This window comes from Schistocerca gregaria, unplaced genomic scaffold, assembly GCF_023897955.1.
Source record: "Schistocerca gregaria isolate iqSchGreg1 unplaced genomic scaffold, iqSchGreg1.2 ptg000808l, whole genome shotgun sequence".
In the NCBI taxonomy this organism is placed as follows: Eukaryota; Metazoa; Arthropoda; class Insecta; order Orthoptera; family Acrididae; genus Schistocerca; species Schistocerca gregaria.
This window is the reverse complement of record NW_026062176.1, coordinates 136,124-149,404: the sequence shown is the minus strand read 5'-3', so window position 1 is coordinate 149,404 and position 13,281 is coordinate 136,124. Positions and strand designations below refer to the sequence as shown.

Genomic DNA, 13,281 nt, shown 5'->3' with positions numbered 1-13,281 from the left:
TAAGAAACGCTCTTAGTTTTGGCCCAAGCGAGCGAGCTACATTCATTTGAGCTAAAAACTACGGGCTTGGAGCGAGACGCATGCAAGCAAAGATAATTTCGTCTAAGACAACTGTTGAGCATGAAGAAAAAAAGTGTACGGGCGATGAAAGACTATGTAATTTTAAAAAATTTTATATACTTTTATGAAAATAGAAGAAATGTGAAATATTGTATTATAGAAGAAAATAGACTTATATAGAGTCGTAAACGTAATCTTCAGTTATCTTTAATTGATTCAGAATCTTTTACTTCGATTCAACTTGATTCAAGAAATTTTCTAAACATCTCTTTATAATGTAGTAGTTTGCGCGAAAATTATTTAAATTTTTATCATAGTAAGGGTCTCTAATAAAGACACCATTCGGATCAACTTTTTCTGGGTCGTAGTAACCCAGCCTTTTAACTTCGGCTCTATGGTCCTTTGGTATCATATTTTTCACATTCGATTCATTCAAGGCGTCCATATACAAAATGTAATCAAATTCAAAAAAATCACTTTGTTTGATTTGTCTAGCCCGGTGAGTAATTGGCGGACATTTACTTCCGAGGATTTCTTGACAAACAGAGATTGTACGCGCGTCTGGCCTATCACCTATATGGTATTTCCTAAATCAAGTGACAGTAGATTAATTTATTATTTTTTTGCTTTAAAAGCGCCATTCACTGTTTTTTTCATACGTAGCATGAAGAAGCACCTACATGGTTCCTGCAGAGTCAATTATCCATCGATCTTTTGCCACACCATCATTGACTAAATGATTCATGACTTTTTTTGGATTGAAAGATCAGAAATTTGACACCCAGAGCGGAAGTTCTTGTACCGCGCCTAAATAAGACATTCGTACTGATTTCAGCCATAGTTGAACGGACAATATTTCCTGTACATAGAAACAAAACAGAATGTATCTTACGAATTTCCATTATCAAAATGATATATGAGTGTAAAGACGTTTGAAGCTATTGCCAAATATAAAATATAATTTGAAAATTCTATGCTACACAATATTATAGGAAAAAGTGGATTATATGCGTATATAGAAATCTATCTCTATCGCTTGACAATGCACAAGGGGGCAAACGTATGAGGCAAATCATACCAGCAGTTTCCATATTAAAAAATTTAAGACTGTACAGCCTGTCACTGAGGAGGCATAGATATAGATTAGCACACGAATAATAATTTCAGCGTGCATCCCATCAATCTTCACACATTCCGTGCACTTGTTTTGACTTTTTCCATTGAATTTGAAACTCAAGTTTGTACAGTGTCAGGCCGGCAATTAGGTCGGAACTAAGATTCAATATAGTCTAGAGTTTGGAATAGAATAAAAGATTATAGGCGTAATTCTAATAATAAATGGATATGAAAGCGATAGGCCTCTCTAATCGGAGAGCATAATATAAGAAAGAGATGTAAGGTCTGGCTATGGCCCTGATAAAATAAATAAAAAAAGTTGTAATTTTAGAGAAAATGCAGACATAAAAATTGAATCATAGTTTATGTATCCGAAAATGATGGCGAGTAGAACGATTAGAGTAGATACACAATCTAAAGTTATCTGTAACCGAATTTAGGTTAAAAATACAGATTGACAAGGCTTTGAATTAATATCCATGTTATCGTGTAGGCCGTTGTAGGAAACACTGCGCGCAGCCTTAAAACAAACTTATACATTTACAAATATTCTACAAACAAATATTTTTATGCGAGCTTTAAATATCGCAGTCAAAAATATTTGGTCCCTCTCAAATCTTGATCTTATTCTTAAGCAAGCGGCGGTAAAACTCGTAGGTCGAAGAAAAGAAGATGTCGCTTTATACATAGTTAAAGGGCTTTTAGGCAAGAAATATGATGCAGCAAAAAAGGAAAGGTTGTAGACCTTGTAAATAGAGTGGATGGCTTAGTTCTTTTCCATAGTAAATAGACTATCTAGAGAACTTGAAGACTTGAATTTTTTTTTCGTTTTTTGATATTTCTTAATTCTTTCTTTGAATATAGCCTCAAGATTTTGAGGAGCTCCCAAAATTCTAAAGCATCGCTGGCAGGACTTGACGACGCTGGACTCTCGGTTCAGACATTTTTGAATTTCAGAACTATGGGTGTAGATCATGTTGTAGAGAACAACCAAGTTCCTAAGATAGTCATCTATGTGAATAAACAAAGATGAAGAGGATCTATTGGACGCCTTAGGAATGATTTTTGGTACTGTAGATACGAGTGATAGAAAGTTCGAAGCCTGACTGAATTTCTCTTGAATGAAGTCGTTCAAGTCAAACAAGTAAACTTCTTTTGTAAAGGTGACCTGGGTCATGATATTCAAGAGAATCTTGGAAACGAGAAGCAAAGAACGCCTACTGTGATTCGTGAGTGCGGTTTTAGATACCAATTGATACTTATCTGGAAAGTTGAGTACTGGACTAATAAGTCGTAGAATTAAGTAGCCAAATACAGCAATATCTCCGGCGTTGACGATGCCCTCAAATTTTTTTTCTGAGGCCAGCTTAAGATCGTGACAGATCTTTCGGCATTCCAGTGGTAACATTGGAATTGAGTTGCAGATGTCATTAAAAAGTTGATCTATAATTTTTTTGAGTTTTTTCATGTTTTTCTTTTGCTTGTCCTTGTCGCGAAGTCGATCAGGATCAATTTCCAGACGGTGACCAGATTCTATAACCCTCTCGACTACAGGCTTGCACACTGAAGCAACATAGTCTTTGCATAGTATGTGAGTGTATATGCGCATAACTTTGCTGGCCAAGCTGTTTAAGCGAAACAAAGAGCCGACGTGGATAGTGTTGTCGACCTCCCACTGAATGACAAAGCGAATCAAATTGAAGGTGCAATCGCCGAACAAATAAATTTTCAACAGACAGCTTGCCAATTGATCTATGTCGACGAGTTCTGTCAGGATTGGGATGATCAAGAAAAAACTCGGTGAATAGATAAATTGCAAATAGGTATTTAAGCCCGAATATTCCTCGAGCAAATCTTCTTTCATAAGTTTCATACGACTGGAGATTGAAGCTTTGATTTTAACAAAAGAAATCCATTTTTTCGCCTTCAGCCACTTTTCTGTCTGTTCAAATACATTCAGTTTATCTGTCTCGGCCTTTTGAACTTGATCCGATCCCAACATTGGGAAGTACTCATTAGCGCACTCATTCCATAATATAAAGTCATGCCTATTTTCAAGGTGCATAAATATTGTCACGTCCCCCATCACAAGCATCAAAGTGCATCCTTCATTTTTAGGTGCATCCTCCAACACCTCATTTGACACGATCTCATACATTTTAAGCATTGGTAGCGTGTATCCGCCAAACATGGAATGATCTTCCGTCTCCCAACGAATGGTCTCTCTATCCACAATTACACAGCATTTCCTCCATCCCATCCATGGCAGCCCTGTCTGACTTTTCAAGTATGACCACAAGGTCAAGCTATTCGCATCAGAAATACACCTATTCAAGTTCAACACCAATTTGCTTGCTGAATGTGGAAGCGATGGATAACCTACTTCATTCGCCTTTCCTGCGGACAGCGTTGCCCCCCCTGCTGGGCGCTTTTTTTGCAACGGACAACTCGACACATCCTCCTTTTTTGCAGCAGGCTGTTCGACCAAGACAGAAACGCTGTCACTATCAATCTTAGAATCAAGCGAGGTATCAGCCCCTTCAGTATCCTGTTTACACGTTTCTGTCACCGCTGACTGAGATCTATTAGTTATGTGATGTCTGGGAGATTTTGTGGATTTATGCAAGGCTTGGCTTTGAACTCTACGACTCCTTGAACTAGGTTCAGAATGTCGACATGATCGACTTTTGGTCTTTCTCAATTTGGAACCGCTGACGGAAGACAGCGGCTTGTCTGATTCAGTGCCAAATTGGGTCAAGGGCACTCTAGTCAACTCGGCGCCATCGAGGGGCTGTAGGGAGGCACCCCCATTAAACGTCTTATTCTGCAAAGTAAGTGAAGATTGCAGATATTGATCGGACCCGCTATCCTCAGGCTCAGATAACATAGACGGCTCTTCTGGATCGGAAATACGCAATGACTTCTTCTGTTTGGGTGCCGTCTCTACCGATAATGGCCCTTCCTTCTGTATATCAGTACGCTCAGCTGTTATCAAAGAAGGTTGCATATTTTCCGCTTGTGACGATTTATCAAGTAGCCCGACATTCTTTTCCGTAAATGCGGATTCTTCATCTAGTATGTCGATACTACCATCCGCATTCAAAGGTATATCTGAGTCGCTATACTCGACAGGGGACAGCACATCTTTATCCTGCGTTGTATCACTTGTTTTATCGTCTGTCATCACAGACTGCCCCTTATCTAAATTCACGTCCTCTCCTACAGACACCGCGAGCGGGACACCTACTTCTGTACTCTCCGAGTCGGAAATCGTTAAAGCATGCAAAATTTCACTTTTTGCGTTACCGTCTTCTACGGCCAATGATCGTTTCTCGTCCAGTACATCAACGCCATTCACTTGCTGTAATTTATCTTCTAGCGCTTTAATATCTCCTGATAACGACGGTTTGTCAAAATAGTCAGAACCTTCTTGCGTCAAGTCCGGCTGCTGTTTTGATCCAGATTCAGAGCTAACATTGAGAGGCAATTCCAACAATGACTTTGACAGTAATTCCGTAGAGCCTAAGGACTCCGACTCTGTCTCCAAACCCGCAGACCTAGATAAATCAATCTCTGTATTCGACTCTCTATCTTCAAACAATTTCGTACATTCTTCTTTTCGAACATCTTTACGCGCAAAAACCTCTCCATTCTCACGTTCAAAGTCATCATCTCTAGATATGACAGATATAGTGTCCGTAGTACTTTTCAAATCGGATATCTCACTATCAATTCCTAACATATCCAATTCATTTTTTACGTTTTCTAATTCATCCCATTCTCCCTGTTGTACATCTTCGAGGTTTGTGTCGGTTTTGGCTCTTTCAAAATCCAAAATATTGCTCTTTATACTGTCAAATGTCTCATCTATTTCCAAACTATCCGTGTCGCCAGTTTTTTCATACTCTTCATCCTCTTCGTACATGTATTCCTCTTCAGACACATATTCACTATTACCGCCGTCTTCACTCTCTGCTCTTTTGCCGTTCATCATTTGTTCATTTGACATTGTACTGTACAACATCGGTTCCTCTTGCTCCGACTTACTCTCCTCATTTTCATCTTGGTTCACCATATTTATTTCTTCCATAACCGTCATCCATTCCCCATATGTCGGTTTCAATTCATCAGCCTCCTCCTTCATCATCATACACAAGAGTTCTTCATTGGAAAGGTAATCCTCCAATCCACTTTTCTGGGTTAAATCAGATGATACATCGTTCCGGTAATTGGTGTATAGATCTAAAAATAACAAAATCGTAGATTAGACAGTATTATTCAGTTATAGACGAAAAGACATAGCATATGATCCTATAAAGAATTCTGGATTAAATTATGATGTAGTATATATAGGTTTTCACGCTTACTACATCAAAAAACAAACGACAAACTAGGAACCTTCGCAATTTTATGTCTACAAGCACTTTCATCAAACGAGATACAGCCCATGACGAATTGGTAGAGGCATTGAGAATTCTTATCATCATAAGACACTTCCCGACCCTTTATACCAGAATAACGGGATTGCCAAGTTGTCTTTCTTTCCTCTTTTTGCCTTTCTTATTTTATCTCTTGTACACTAGTACTTGAGTAATCGGACGTACTTTTAGTTTTCAGCATGTCGAGCTGCTCCTGCAAATTTAATTTTTGCTTAGATCCTGCCGAATCGGACAGTGATTGCTTGCTTGACATGCTTTCTATTTGCATCCACAACTTTTCGACATTTTGCACATCCTTCATCATACTGTCAATTTTTTTAGATGCAGATGCAACTGTCGTCTCTCCAAAGACGCAGCTACTATCCGATATATCTAAATCCTCCAGTATATTTTCCGCTGTCTGTTTATCACTATCACCACAATCTTTTTCCATATTCTTAGTAATCCAAAAAGTTAAAAATGGAAATTAAAATAAGCCCAAATTAGCATGTGTAAAATCAATTCTTGTAACAGGAGACAGCAAACCAAATAAAGCGGAATATAAGGGATGGCCAATATGAACGAAAATATATGATAAATAATAGCGCTCAAAAAAAACTAGAAATAAGAATATACAAGATAAAAACAATAACTTGACCCAAAATATTGACTCTTTTCCGGCGTATTATCTATTAAGAATAACCCTTTAGGGACAATATGTTGTTCTATCAACACCGATTAATTCTGCTTACATTAAGGAGATATGCAACAGAAATGAGATCCTTTACTACATAAAAAATTCTTTATACACGAACTATATAATACAACGTACATACAATACTTAGAAGGCACGGTACGTTTTCCCTACACATAGTCTTTCAAGGACATTAAATGGCACATAGTCGGCCTTCCATGTGGACACTTCCATGGATCATTTAGACTAGATAGTTGTCGGACAATTTTTACCATTGTTTCTCTATCCAACGAATCGCCAACCATCACAGCTTTTCTGCATGCTCTAGAAGCAAATACTTGGTCAACACGCTTCAATCTTACTAGTTGTCCAGGACGGCTTTTGATCATCTGAATTAACTCCTGTACATCTGAAATCACTCTCGTAAGTAAGGTCTCTTCTAGGAGAAAATAATAGATTTTTTATATTCAATTTTCATACCTGCCGCCCCAAGGTGCAAACTCTTTGTGAATGGATAAGACACCATTCGAAGACGGTGCAACAATGGCGCATCTTCAATAAACTCAAATTGAAATCCGTTCATCTGAAACAAGTCCAAGTTTTCTAAAACGATCGATTGGTCCGCCACTGTGAGCTCCAATTGGATCGGCCTAAAAAAAGTTATCACATCAGCCACACATTTCTCTATACACACATCCGTGCGTGCACACGTCTTCAAAAACGTACGACAAAAGTTTTTGAGTGTTTAATTTTGTATTTTGTAAGCACTCATACAAATACTTTTCATGTGATGCATGCTGATCCAATATAAACAGGTTATCTTTTAACTGCACTACAATAAACCCCTTATTAAACTGCCCTATAACTTGCATATTCAAAAAATCGGATTTGGATATTTTTTGATAAAGCTCGGCTTGCATCTCCTCAATGTCGGTCTCTCCTATCTTACCTCTAAAATGAATGGATGATACCTCAGGTTTCTGTAAACGCTCGAGTGCTTGTATCTTGGACTTAATCCGCAAAACGTATAATTTAAAATTAAACGGAATTTTCAGTGTTGCAGAAGGGGGTTTAGATAGACTGCCAACTTCTTCATATAAACCATCGGGGTCTGTTTTTAAAATTTTAGGATAATTGCATGCTAGATTAAAGAGATGGTTATACGATAAATGCGTAACTAAAATTTCGACATAGAAAAAGACGTACATGAAGAATGTGCTATATTGTATCGCTCTATGTCTGAAGAATTTACAGAAAGTCGAAGTGAAATATCTTTGCTACCAGAGTTTTCACTTGCATCGCTGTCCAAATTAATGCTACCATTACCACAAATAAACTTTGAAAGTTTTGATTCAAGAGAAGAAAACTTTGAATCTGCTGATCTACTCGATGTGGGTGGTTCAAAAAGAACGTTCTCATGCACGCTTATGTCTTCTCCATGTTCTATATGATCTGGCTTGTGTTTTTTTCCTTCTTTCCCATCATTTTTATTGACTTCTTCATATATCCAGCATTCAGGCCCCTTTTCCATAGTTTGCAAATCCCTCCTTTTTACAGTACTATAGTCTTGCAAATGCACCCCATTTTCTTCAGCTTCTATCTCTTGTTCATTCGAGTTCGTAACTTTTCTCCTATCAGCTTCTCTCGTCACTACTCCACAAGTTTTTAACCTTTTCAAGCCTTCCAGGGCTGCTGAAACCTTCACTGTTTCCTTGTCCTGGTCTTCCGATTCTTTTATATGCGTCTCACTTTCAGTCCCTTGACGCAGCCATTCTAAGCTCAAATTCTGGATTCCTTGATCTTTCTCTTGTGAGTGAATCTGATTTTGTACATTAAAATTTTTCAACTGTGACCCGAGCAATCGAGTTAATAAATCCACTAAATAATTAATCAGTTCTGGCTCATTCTCAATCACAACCTGTCGCTTGTCTGGAGTCACATTTACGTCTAACTTCGATGGAGAAATCGAAAAATTGAGAATAATCACAGGATAATACTTGCAAGAACGTTGGATCGTCCCATTCAAATTTTTGTAGACCTCTTGAATGGCCTTGGTTACCCTAACAAGGTCGACTGGGCGCCTGTTGAGAAAAAGATGCTGATAAGAGTTAGTCTTTTTTAAAGTCTTCAAGTCGTTCTGAGACACATAGCCTACTACATAGGCCCATTCGCCCAACAACGAATCTACTTTGCACAAAGTTGATAGAGTGCGTGCTCCATAGATAGAACAAATAGAACCTGACAAGCCATTTTTTCCAGTTGTAGATAAAATTTTTGTTTTAGCTCTATTTTTTTGTATACAACTGTTAGTCACTATCAAAAACTCTTTTTGATATGTTATTATGCTTTTTTTCGTACCCGTTTTTATCCTGGTGTGATACGCGAAATATCACATCTGAACATATCAATGCATAGGCATGGATCATGGAAATTAACTGTGCGAATTCTTTTTCTATTATCTCTTTTGTATTAGTCTAACTGCTTTGATGAAATGATAACTTTTTCATTTACAAATTGATAACTAATGCAGTTCTCTCTGCCTGCATCATTTTCTTCCAATCTTTGCTCTACGTACTCGCATTCTTCTCAAATTCATTACGTCTGACTGGAAGTGTGCAAAATAAATCTGTAAATGTTACCGATGTTCCTGGTGGCTCACTGACAGTCTTTATATGCTTAACATTTCCATGATGATCAAATTCAATTCTGCTGGACGTTGGAGCCTCGTGTCTTCTGGTGATTACATATACATTGGACAAAGCGCACAAAGAATTCAACGCTTCTCCGCGAAATCCAAAACTTGTCATATTGGACAAATCTTCAAATTTTTTCAATTTGGACGTCATATTGCGGATGGCCATAACTGATGCATCTTCAATCGAAATGCCGTGCCCATTGTCCTTCACTTGCACGGATTCCAACCCATGATTTTTAATTCGAATATCTTGGATATCAAAAAGGTTAAGTTGTGTATACAGAGATATATTTCATTGTTGCATACATACCAATAACAGTTGATTCTGCATCTAATGCATTTTCAATCAATTCCTTAGTAGCTGAACACACGCTGACGATAACTTGGCCTGCACATAAATTGCTTGCCAAAGTAGGGTTTAATGCTTGAATCATTTCAATCTGCCTAAAAGGGACAATCAATTTTTGCTAAAAGTGTATTAGACAGAATACAAAGTTGGTCGTCAATGTATTCAGAAGGAATACATATTCAATATAATCAAAGTGGGGTTAATCTGTCTTACCTGACTCTAATTGAGGCTACCTTCAGGCACAACCAATTGGATAAATTCAGCCAAGCGATGACGAATTAGAATTTAAAAACGTCGCACGTATTGTAGTATATAAAAAAAAGCCTATATCAAGTGCATCAATGCATATAAAAAAAACTGCAAACCAGTTTAGTATACAAACCACCTTGAAAATATATTTAGCCGGCAAATTCAACAATCCCTATTGTTTAACATACAAAAAAAATAAATAGAGAGACACAGATTTAAAAGTTCATGCCTTTTCTACATGAATTTTGAATTTTTACCAATTTCTAAAATATGAACGTGCATCAAATGTCAGCTACTTCAGTCTTTATTTGGCGTGAAATGTTACGTAATCAATTTGCTTTTTTTCTGGATACTGTCGTACAAGTAATTTCCATTTCAGGTTTTGCTTAATATACAGCGTTATATTCACTATTTTTTTGTGTATCCATTTTCGTCCTTGGTGCTATGCAGTTTATTTTTGGTGGTGTATAATAATTGATTTGATGTTCCATATTGCTTTTATTTCCTATGTAGCAGATGAGATGTACTGCTTTCTGTATCAACACTAAACTTTCAATATATGCTCAATGGTATTTTTTTCATTGTCATTTAGTTGATTAAAATAAATTTGAGCAGCATACGATTCCTCACGTCCAAGCTTCAAAATCCAGTTTTTTATCCATTCCTCTATTTTGCATTCTTTATTTTTTAGTCCATGTAATTCACATACTTCCTCCATTTCCACTGCATCTTCGTCATGGTCAGTGGATATTTCCCTTGGTTCTCCTATTTGGTTCACAGAATGTCTAGGGCTGTTATTAATACTTACTGGCCAGCTTTCATCGGACATATCTGATTCATGTTCTTCATCTGTCCTCACATCATCTAATTGCTCTCTCGAATTCGAATACTCTCTGAGAAACGCCTGGATAATTCTAGAACGAGCCGACAATGCTTTCCAAGTCTTGCCTTGCTTTCTGGTTCGCGATCTTGTCTGAATTTGAATCCCTACGTCTATTGTTTCCACTTTCACTAGTATATGCTCAACAGGCGGATAATGAAATAAAGTACCTAGCATATTGCACACAGTGTACCGTTGGTGCTCACGTGGCCAGTCCTCCAAATGCAGAGTTAACTTCTCTAAAATGTATTCCAACATGCTTTGTTCGTTTGGCATTGCATTGGTACTCCACACATCGACAGCAATAGCTGGAAATAACTGAAATAGCAAGACAAGGGAAAACAATAGAGATTGAATAATTTTAACAGAATGAATGTAAAAGCAGCGCAAACTAAGTAAAAGAATGATCTGTCTGAGATGACTGATATCTATAAATGTGCCGACTAACTGAACTAGGTTGACGATCAGCGATCCAAAATGGGAAAAATGCACCTCAGGCAAAGTTGGTATTTGCAGAAAATGCTGTACTACGCGCATCGAATTGGCAATAAGAAAAAATTCTGTTGAATAAGGTTGTGCCAGTTTTAAGCCAACATACACAACATCCTTGGGCGTTGGATTTTGAGCAAGAAACAAATCCAGCTGATCTTGAGCCATCTCCCACCCTAACCTTAAAAATACTTCAAAACTGAAATGACTCATCTTACTTCGTTCGCTGTTGATGTCACTAACTGCCCGTTTTACGCCTTCTTTGAGTACATGTATCCCAAGCTTCAAAAAATCTATGTCTTCGTTTTGAAGCATATATTCTATCATTTTTTTGATAATTGCGCAAATTTCTGGGAGTGAAAGTGATTTCCTACTGCAATATCGAAACATATTTATCAAAAGCTCTGTTGCTAATTCATGTATGTTATTTTCTCTGTTCAAAGTCCACTGATTCCAAAGTTCACTGACTAAGTTGGTCACTGCCTTTATCAACTCAGATGAAGTTGGGCGATAAAACAAAGAAGTTTCTAGACAGTTGAAAACCTGAATGCTGATAAAAGGATTGCCACGGTAAATCTCCCAAATCTGGATAAGGTTAGAGATTAGGCGACCAAACAACAGACTAGGTAAATAGGATATCGAACAAAGCCATGGAGAAATGCATTCCAAATATAAGGAAAGTGCTCTATCTTGTAGAGTAGAATCGGCCAGGTTAACAAGTTGTGCCAACGCTTCATCTGGTAAGCGAGTTTTTGTATCGACACCAATTTTAGCAATACAAGCCCCTGCCGTTAATTTGACAGACAAATTTAGTGTATCAAGCAGAATCAAATTCATACACCACTCCCATACTTGGCCTAATAAAGGATAAAGTGAGTCCACAAAAGATGGTGTTGCAAAATCTAAGACCGAATAGATGCACTGTAATCCATGTAATATATGTGACGGTGGCAACGAAGTATAGATTCGTAAAATTTGCAAAAGATATCCATGCAAGTCAAAGTAGGCCAAAAAAGATTTTTTATTGATGGTAGAATCGTAGTCTTTCATATTCAGTCCATGAAATGTTTTCCCGAATGCATAGGCGACCATGTCCACCTTACTGATATCTTCTTGATCCATAGCATTTTTTAGCTGGTTTTTGCCTATATTCTGAATCGCTCTCAATCCGCGTCGAGTTCTGGCCACTGTTTGAAGAAAATAGGTTGCTGCATCTAGAACGAAACCAACTGCACAATTTTTATCTAGACCTGTCAACATATCACCTGAGTCTGAAATATACAACCTAGATAACTGAAATTGATTTTCATTCTCATAAGCGTATTCCTCCTCAAGGTTCGTAAAAGCGTTCAACGTCCATAATATTGTCCGCTCAAGCTGCTTATCTGTTATTAGACTTCGGATTTTAGGGCAATCAAAAGCAAGTTGAAGCCAATCTAAAAAAAATGACATATACATCAAAAAATCATGCGCTTCTTGCTGATTGTTCCTTAAAATTTGCAAACAAAACTGACTTTCTTGACTCAGGTGCAGATTCTCGAAATTCGTAATTTGACCAAATCTCTCTATTAACAATTGGAATGCGCATTCAAATTCACCAATAATTCTCTCTAGTCTTTGGCCTATTTCCTTTCGAACCTGCTTGGGGAAGTTCTCAACTAGCATCATCATGATTTGCATCACCTGACTTTTAGTCGCCCAAAAATTCAGACTCATTTCCACATTGCCTTGACCAGATGTATTGCCATTTTCATTAACTGCATTATATGGCTGCCGCATAAAAAGTTCTTTTTCAAACAAATCAAACCAGCCTTTTACATTTGACTTAAGAAGTGCGTCGGTTTGACTTGGATAAACAGACCGAAAAATCGCTAGCCAGTCTAGTAATACCGATAAAACTGTAATTGCTTGATGTCTTATCGTAGCGTCGTATTGCTCCAAATGTTCGAAAATATATTTGAACATCTCCAGACGGTTCAGAAGAGGGAGGACCTGTTTATCTGATAGATCCTCGTATGTCAGAAACAAATGAAGACAGTAAAGGGATCCAGCTAATAGACCATCATCTTGGAGAAAGTTGAGCATATGTTCGATCCAATCTTCCCATTGTTCTGGCCAATCAAAGATAGCAACAGTCGCTAATAGGTCAGCCTATATGGAGTGAATAGTCCGTGATTTTTGTTTTTACGTAATGTTAGTTACATCAGTCTGATTAGCGGGACCCACAAGGGATGTTCTTTTAAGCAAAATCATAGTGTGCGTGTGGGGCCAACAGCAATCAGAAAGACTATGTATACAAAAAAAAATGTCTGATTGATTGCTCAGAAATCC

The 13,281-nt window shown here is 37.6% G+C and overlaps 2 protein-coding genes and 1 long non-coding RNA gene across 4 annotated transcripts; all 3 read right to left on the bottom strand.

Moving 5' to 3' along the window:
* Window positions 1-227: 227 nt before the first annotated feature.
* LOC126322408 (uncharacterized) lies at window positions 228-982 on the bottom strand. Its single transcript, XR_007558992.1, has 3 exons — window positions 887-982; window positions 741-807; window positions 228-647 (listed from the first exon to the last, which is right to left on the bottom strand). It is a non-coding gene; the product is annotated as an uncharacterized LOC126322408 (long non-coding RNA).
* A 519-nt stretch (window positions 983-1,501) lies between these two features.
* LOC126322427 (uncharacterized) lies at window positions 1,502-6,711 on the bottom strand. Of its 2 annotated transcripts, XM_049994362.1 has the most exons (3): window positions 6,431-6,711; window positions 5,781-6,051; window positions 1,502-5,418 (listed from the first exon to the last, which is right to left on the bottom strand). In XM_049994362.1, exons 1-3 carry the CDS (start codon window positions 6,464-6,466, stop codon window positions 1,943-1,945), a joined length of 3,783 nt encoding a protein of 1,260 aa, XP_049850319.1. In that variant the 5' UTR covers window positions 6,467-6,711; the 3' UTR covers window positions 1,502-1,942. The 2 variants fall into 2 exon arrangements, with proteins under 2 accessions (XP_049850319.1, XP_049850320.1); XM_049994363.1 differs by having other exon boundaries at window positions 1,508-5,418; window positions 5,781-6,441.
* LOC126322428 (mismatch repair endonuclease PMS2-like) lies at window positions 6,648-9,703 on the bottom strand. Its single transcript, XM_049994364.1, has 7 exons — window positions 9,546-9,703; window positions 9,294-9,450; window positions 8,864-9,232; window positions 8,647-8,740; window positions 7,495-8,573; window positions 7,015-7,429; window positions 6,648-6,938 (listed from the first exon to the last, which is right to left on the bottom strand). Exons 2-7 carry the CDS (start codon window positions 9,415-9,417, stop codon window positions 6,728-6,730), a joined length of 2,292 nt encoding a protein of 763 aa, XP_049850321.1. The 5' UTR covers window positions 9,418-9,450; window positions 9,546-9,703; the 3' UTR covers window positions 6,648-6,727.
* Window positions 9,704-13,281: the final 3,578 nt, after the last annotated feature.

What these genes read in the sequence shown, in the direction of transcription:
- LOC126322427 (XM_049994362.1), bottom strand. Translation starts at nt 6,466, where the DNA reads ATGTGTAGGGAAAACGTACCGTGCCTTCTAAGTATT. An exon ending in TACCGTGCCTTCTAAGTATT is followed by an intron (nt 6,052 to 6,430) that starts GTATGTACGTTG and finishes TGGATTACTAAG; the next exon opens with AATATGGAAAAAGATTGTGG. An exon ending in CGACATGCTGAAAACTAAAA is followed by an intron (nt 5,419 to 5,780) that starts GTACGTCCGATT and finishes TGTTATTTTTAG; the next exon opens with ATCTATACACCAATTACCGG.
- LOC126322428 (XM_049994364.1), bottom strand. Translation starts at nt 9,417, where the DNA reads ATGATTCAAGCATTAAACCCTACTTTGGCAAGCAATTTATGTGCAGGC. An exon ending in TGAATTTGAGAAGAATGCGA is followed by an intron (nt 8,741 to 8,863) that starts GTACGTAGAGCA and finishes AAGAGATAATAG; the next exon opens with AAAAAGAATTCGCACAGTTA. An exon ending in CAATATAGCACATTCTTCAT is followed by an intron (nt 7,430 to 7,494) that starts GTACGTCTTTTT and finishes TCTTTAATCTAG; the next exon opens with CATGCAATTATCCTAAAATT.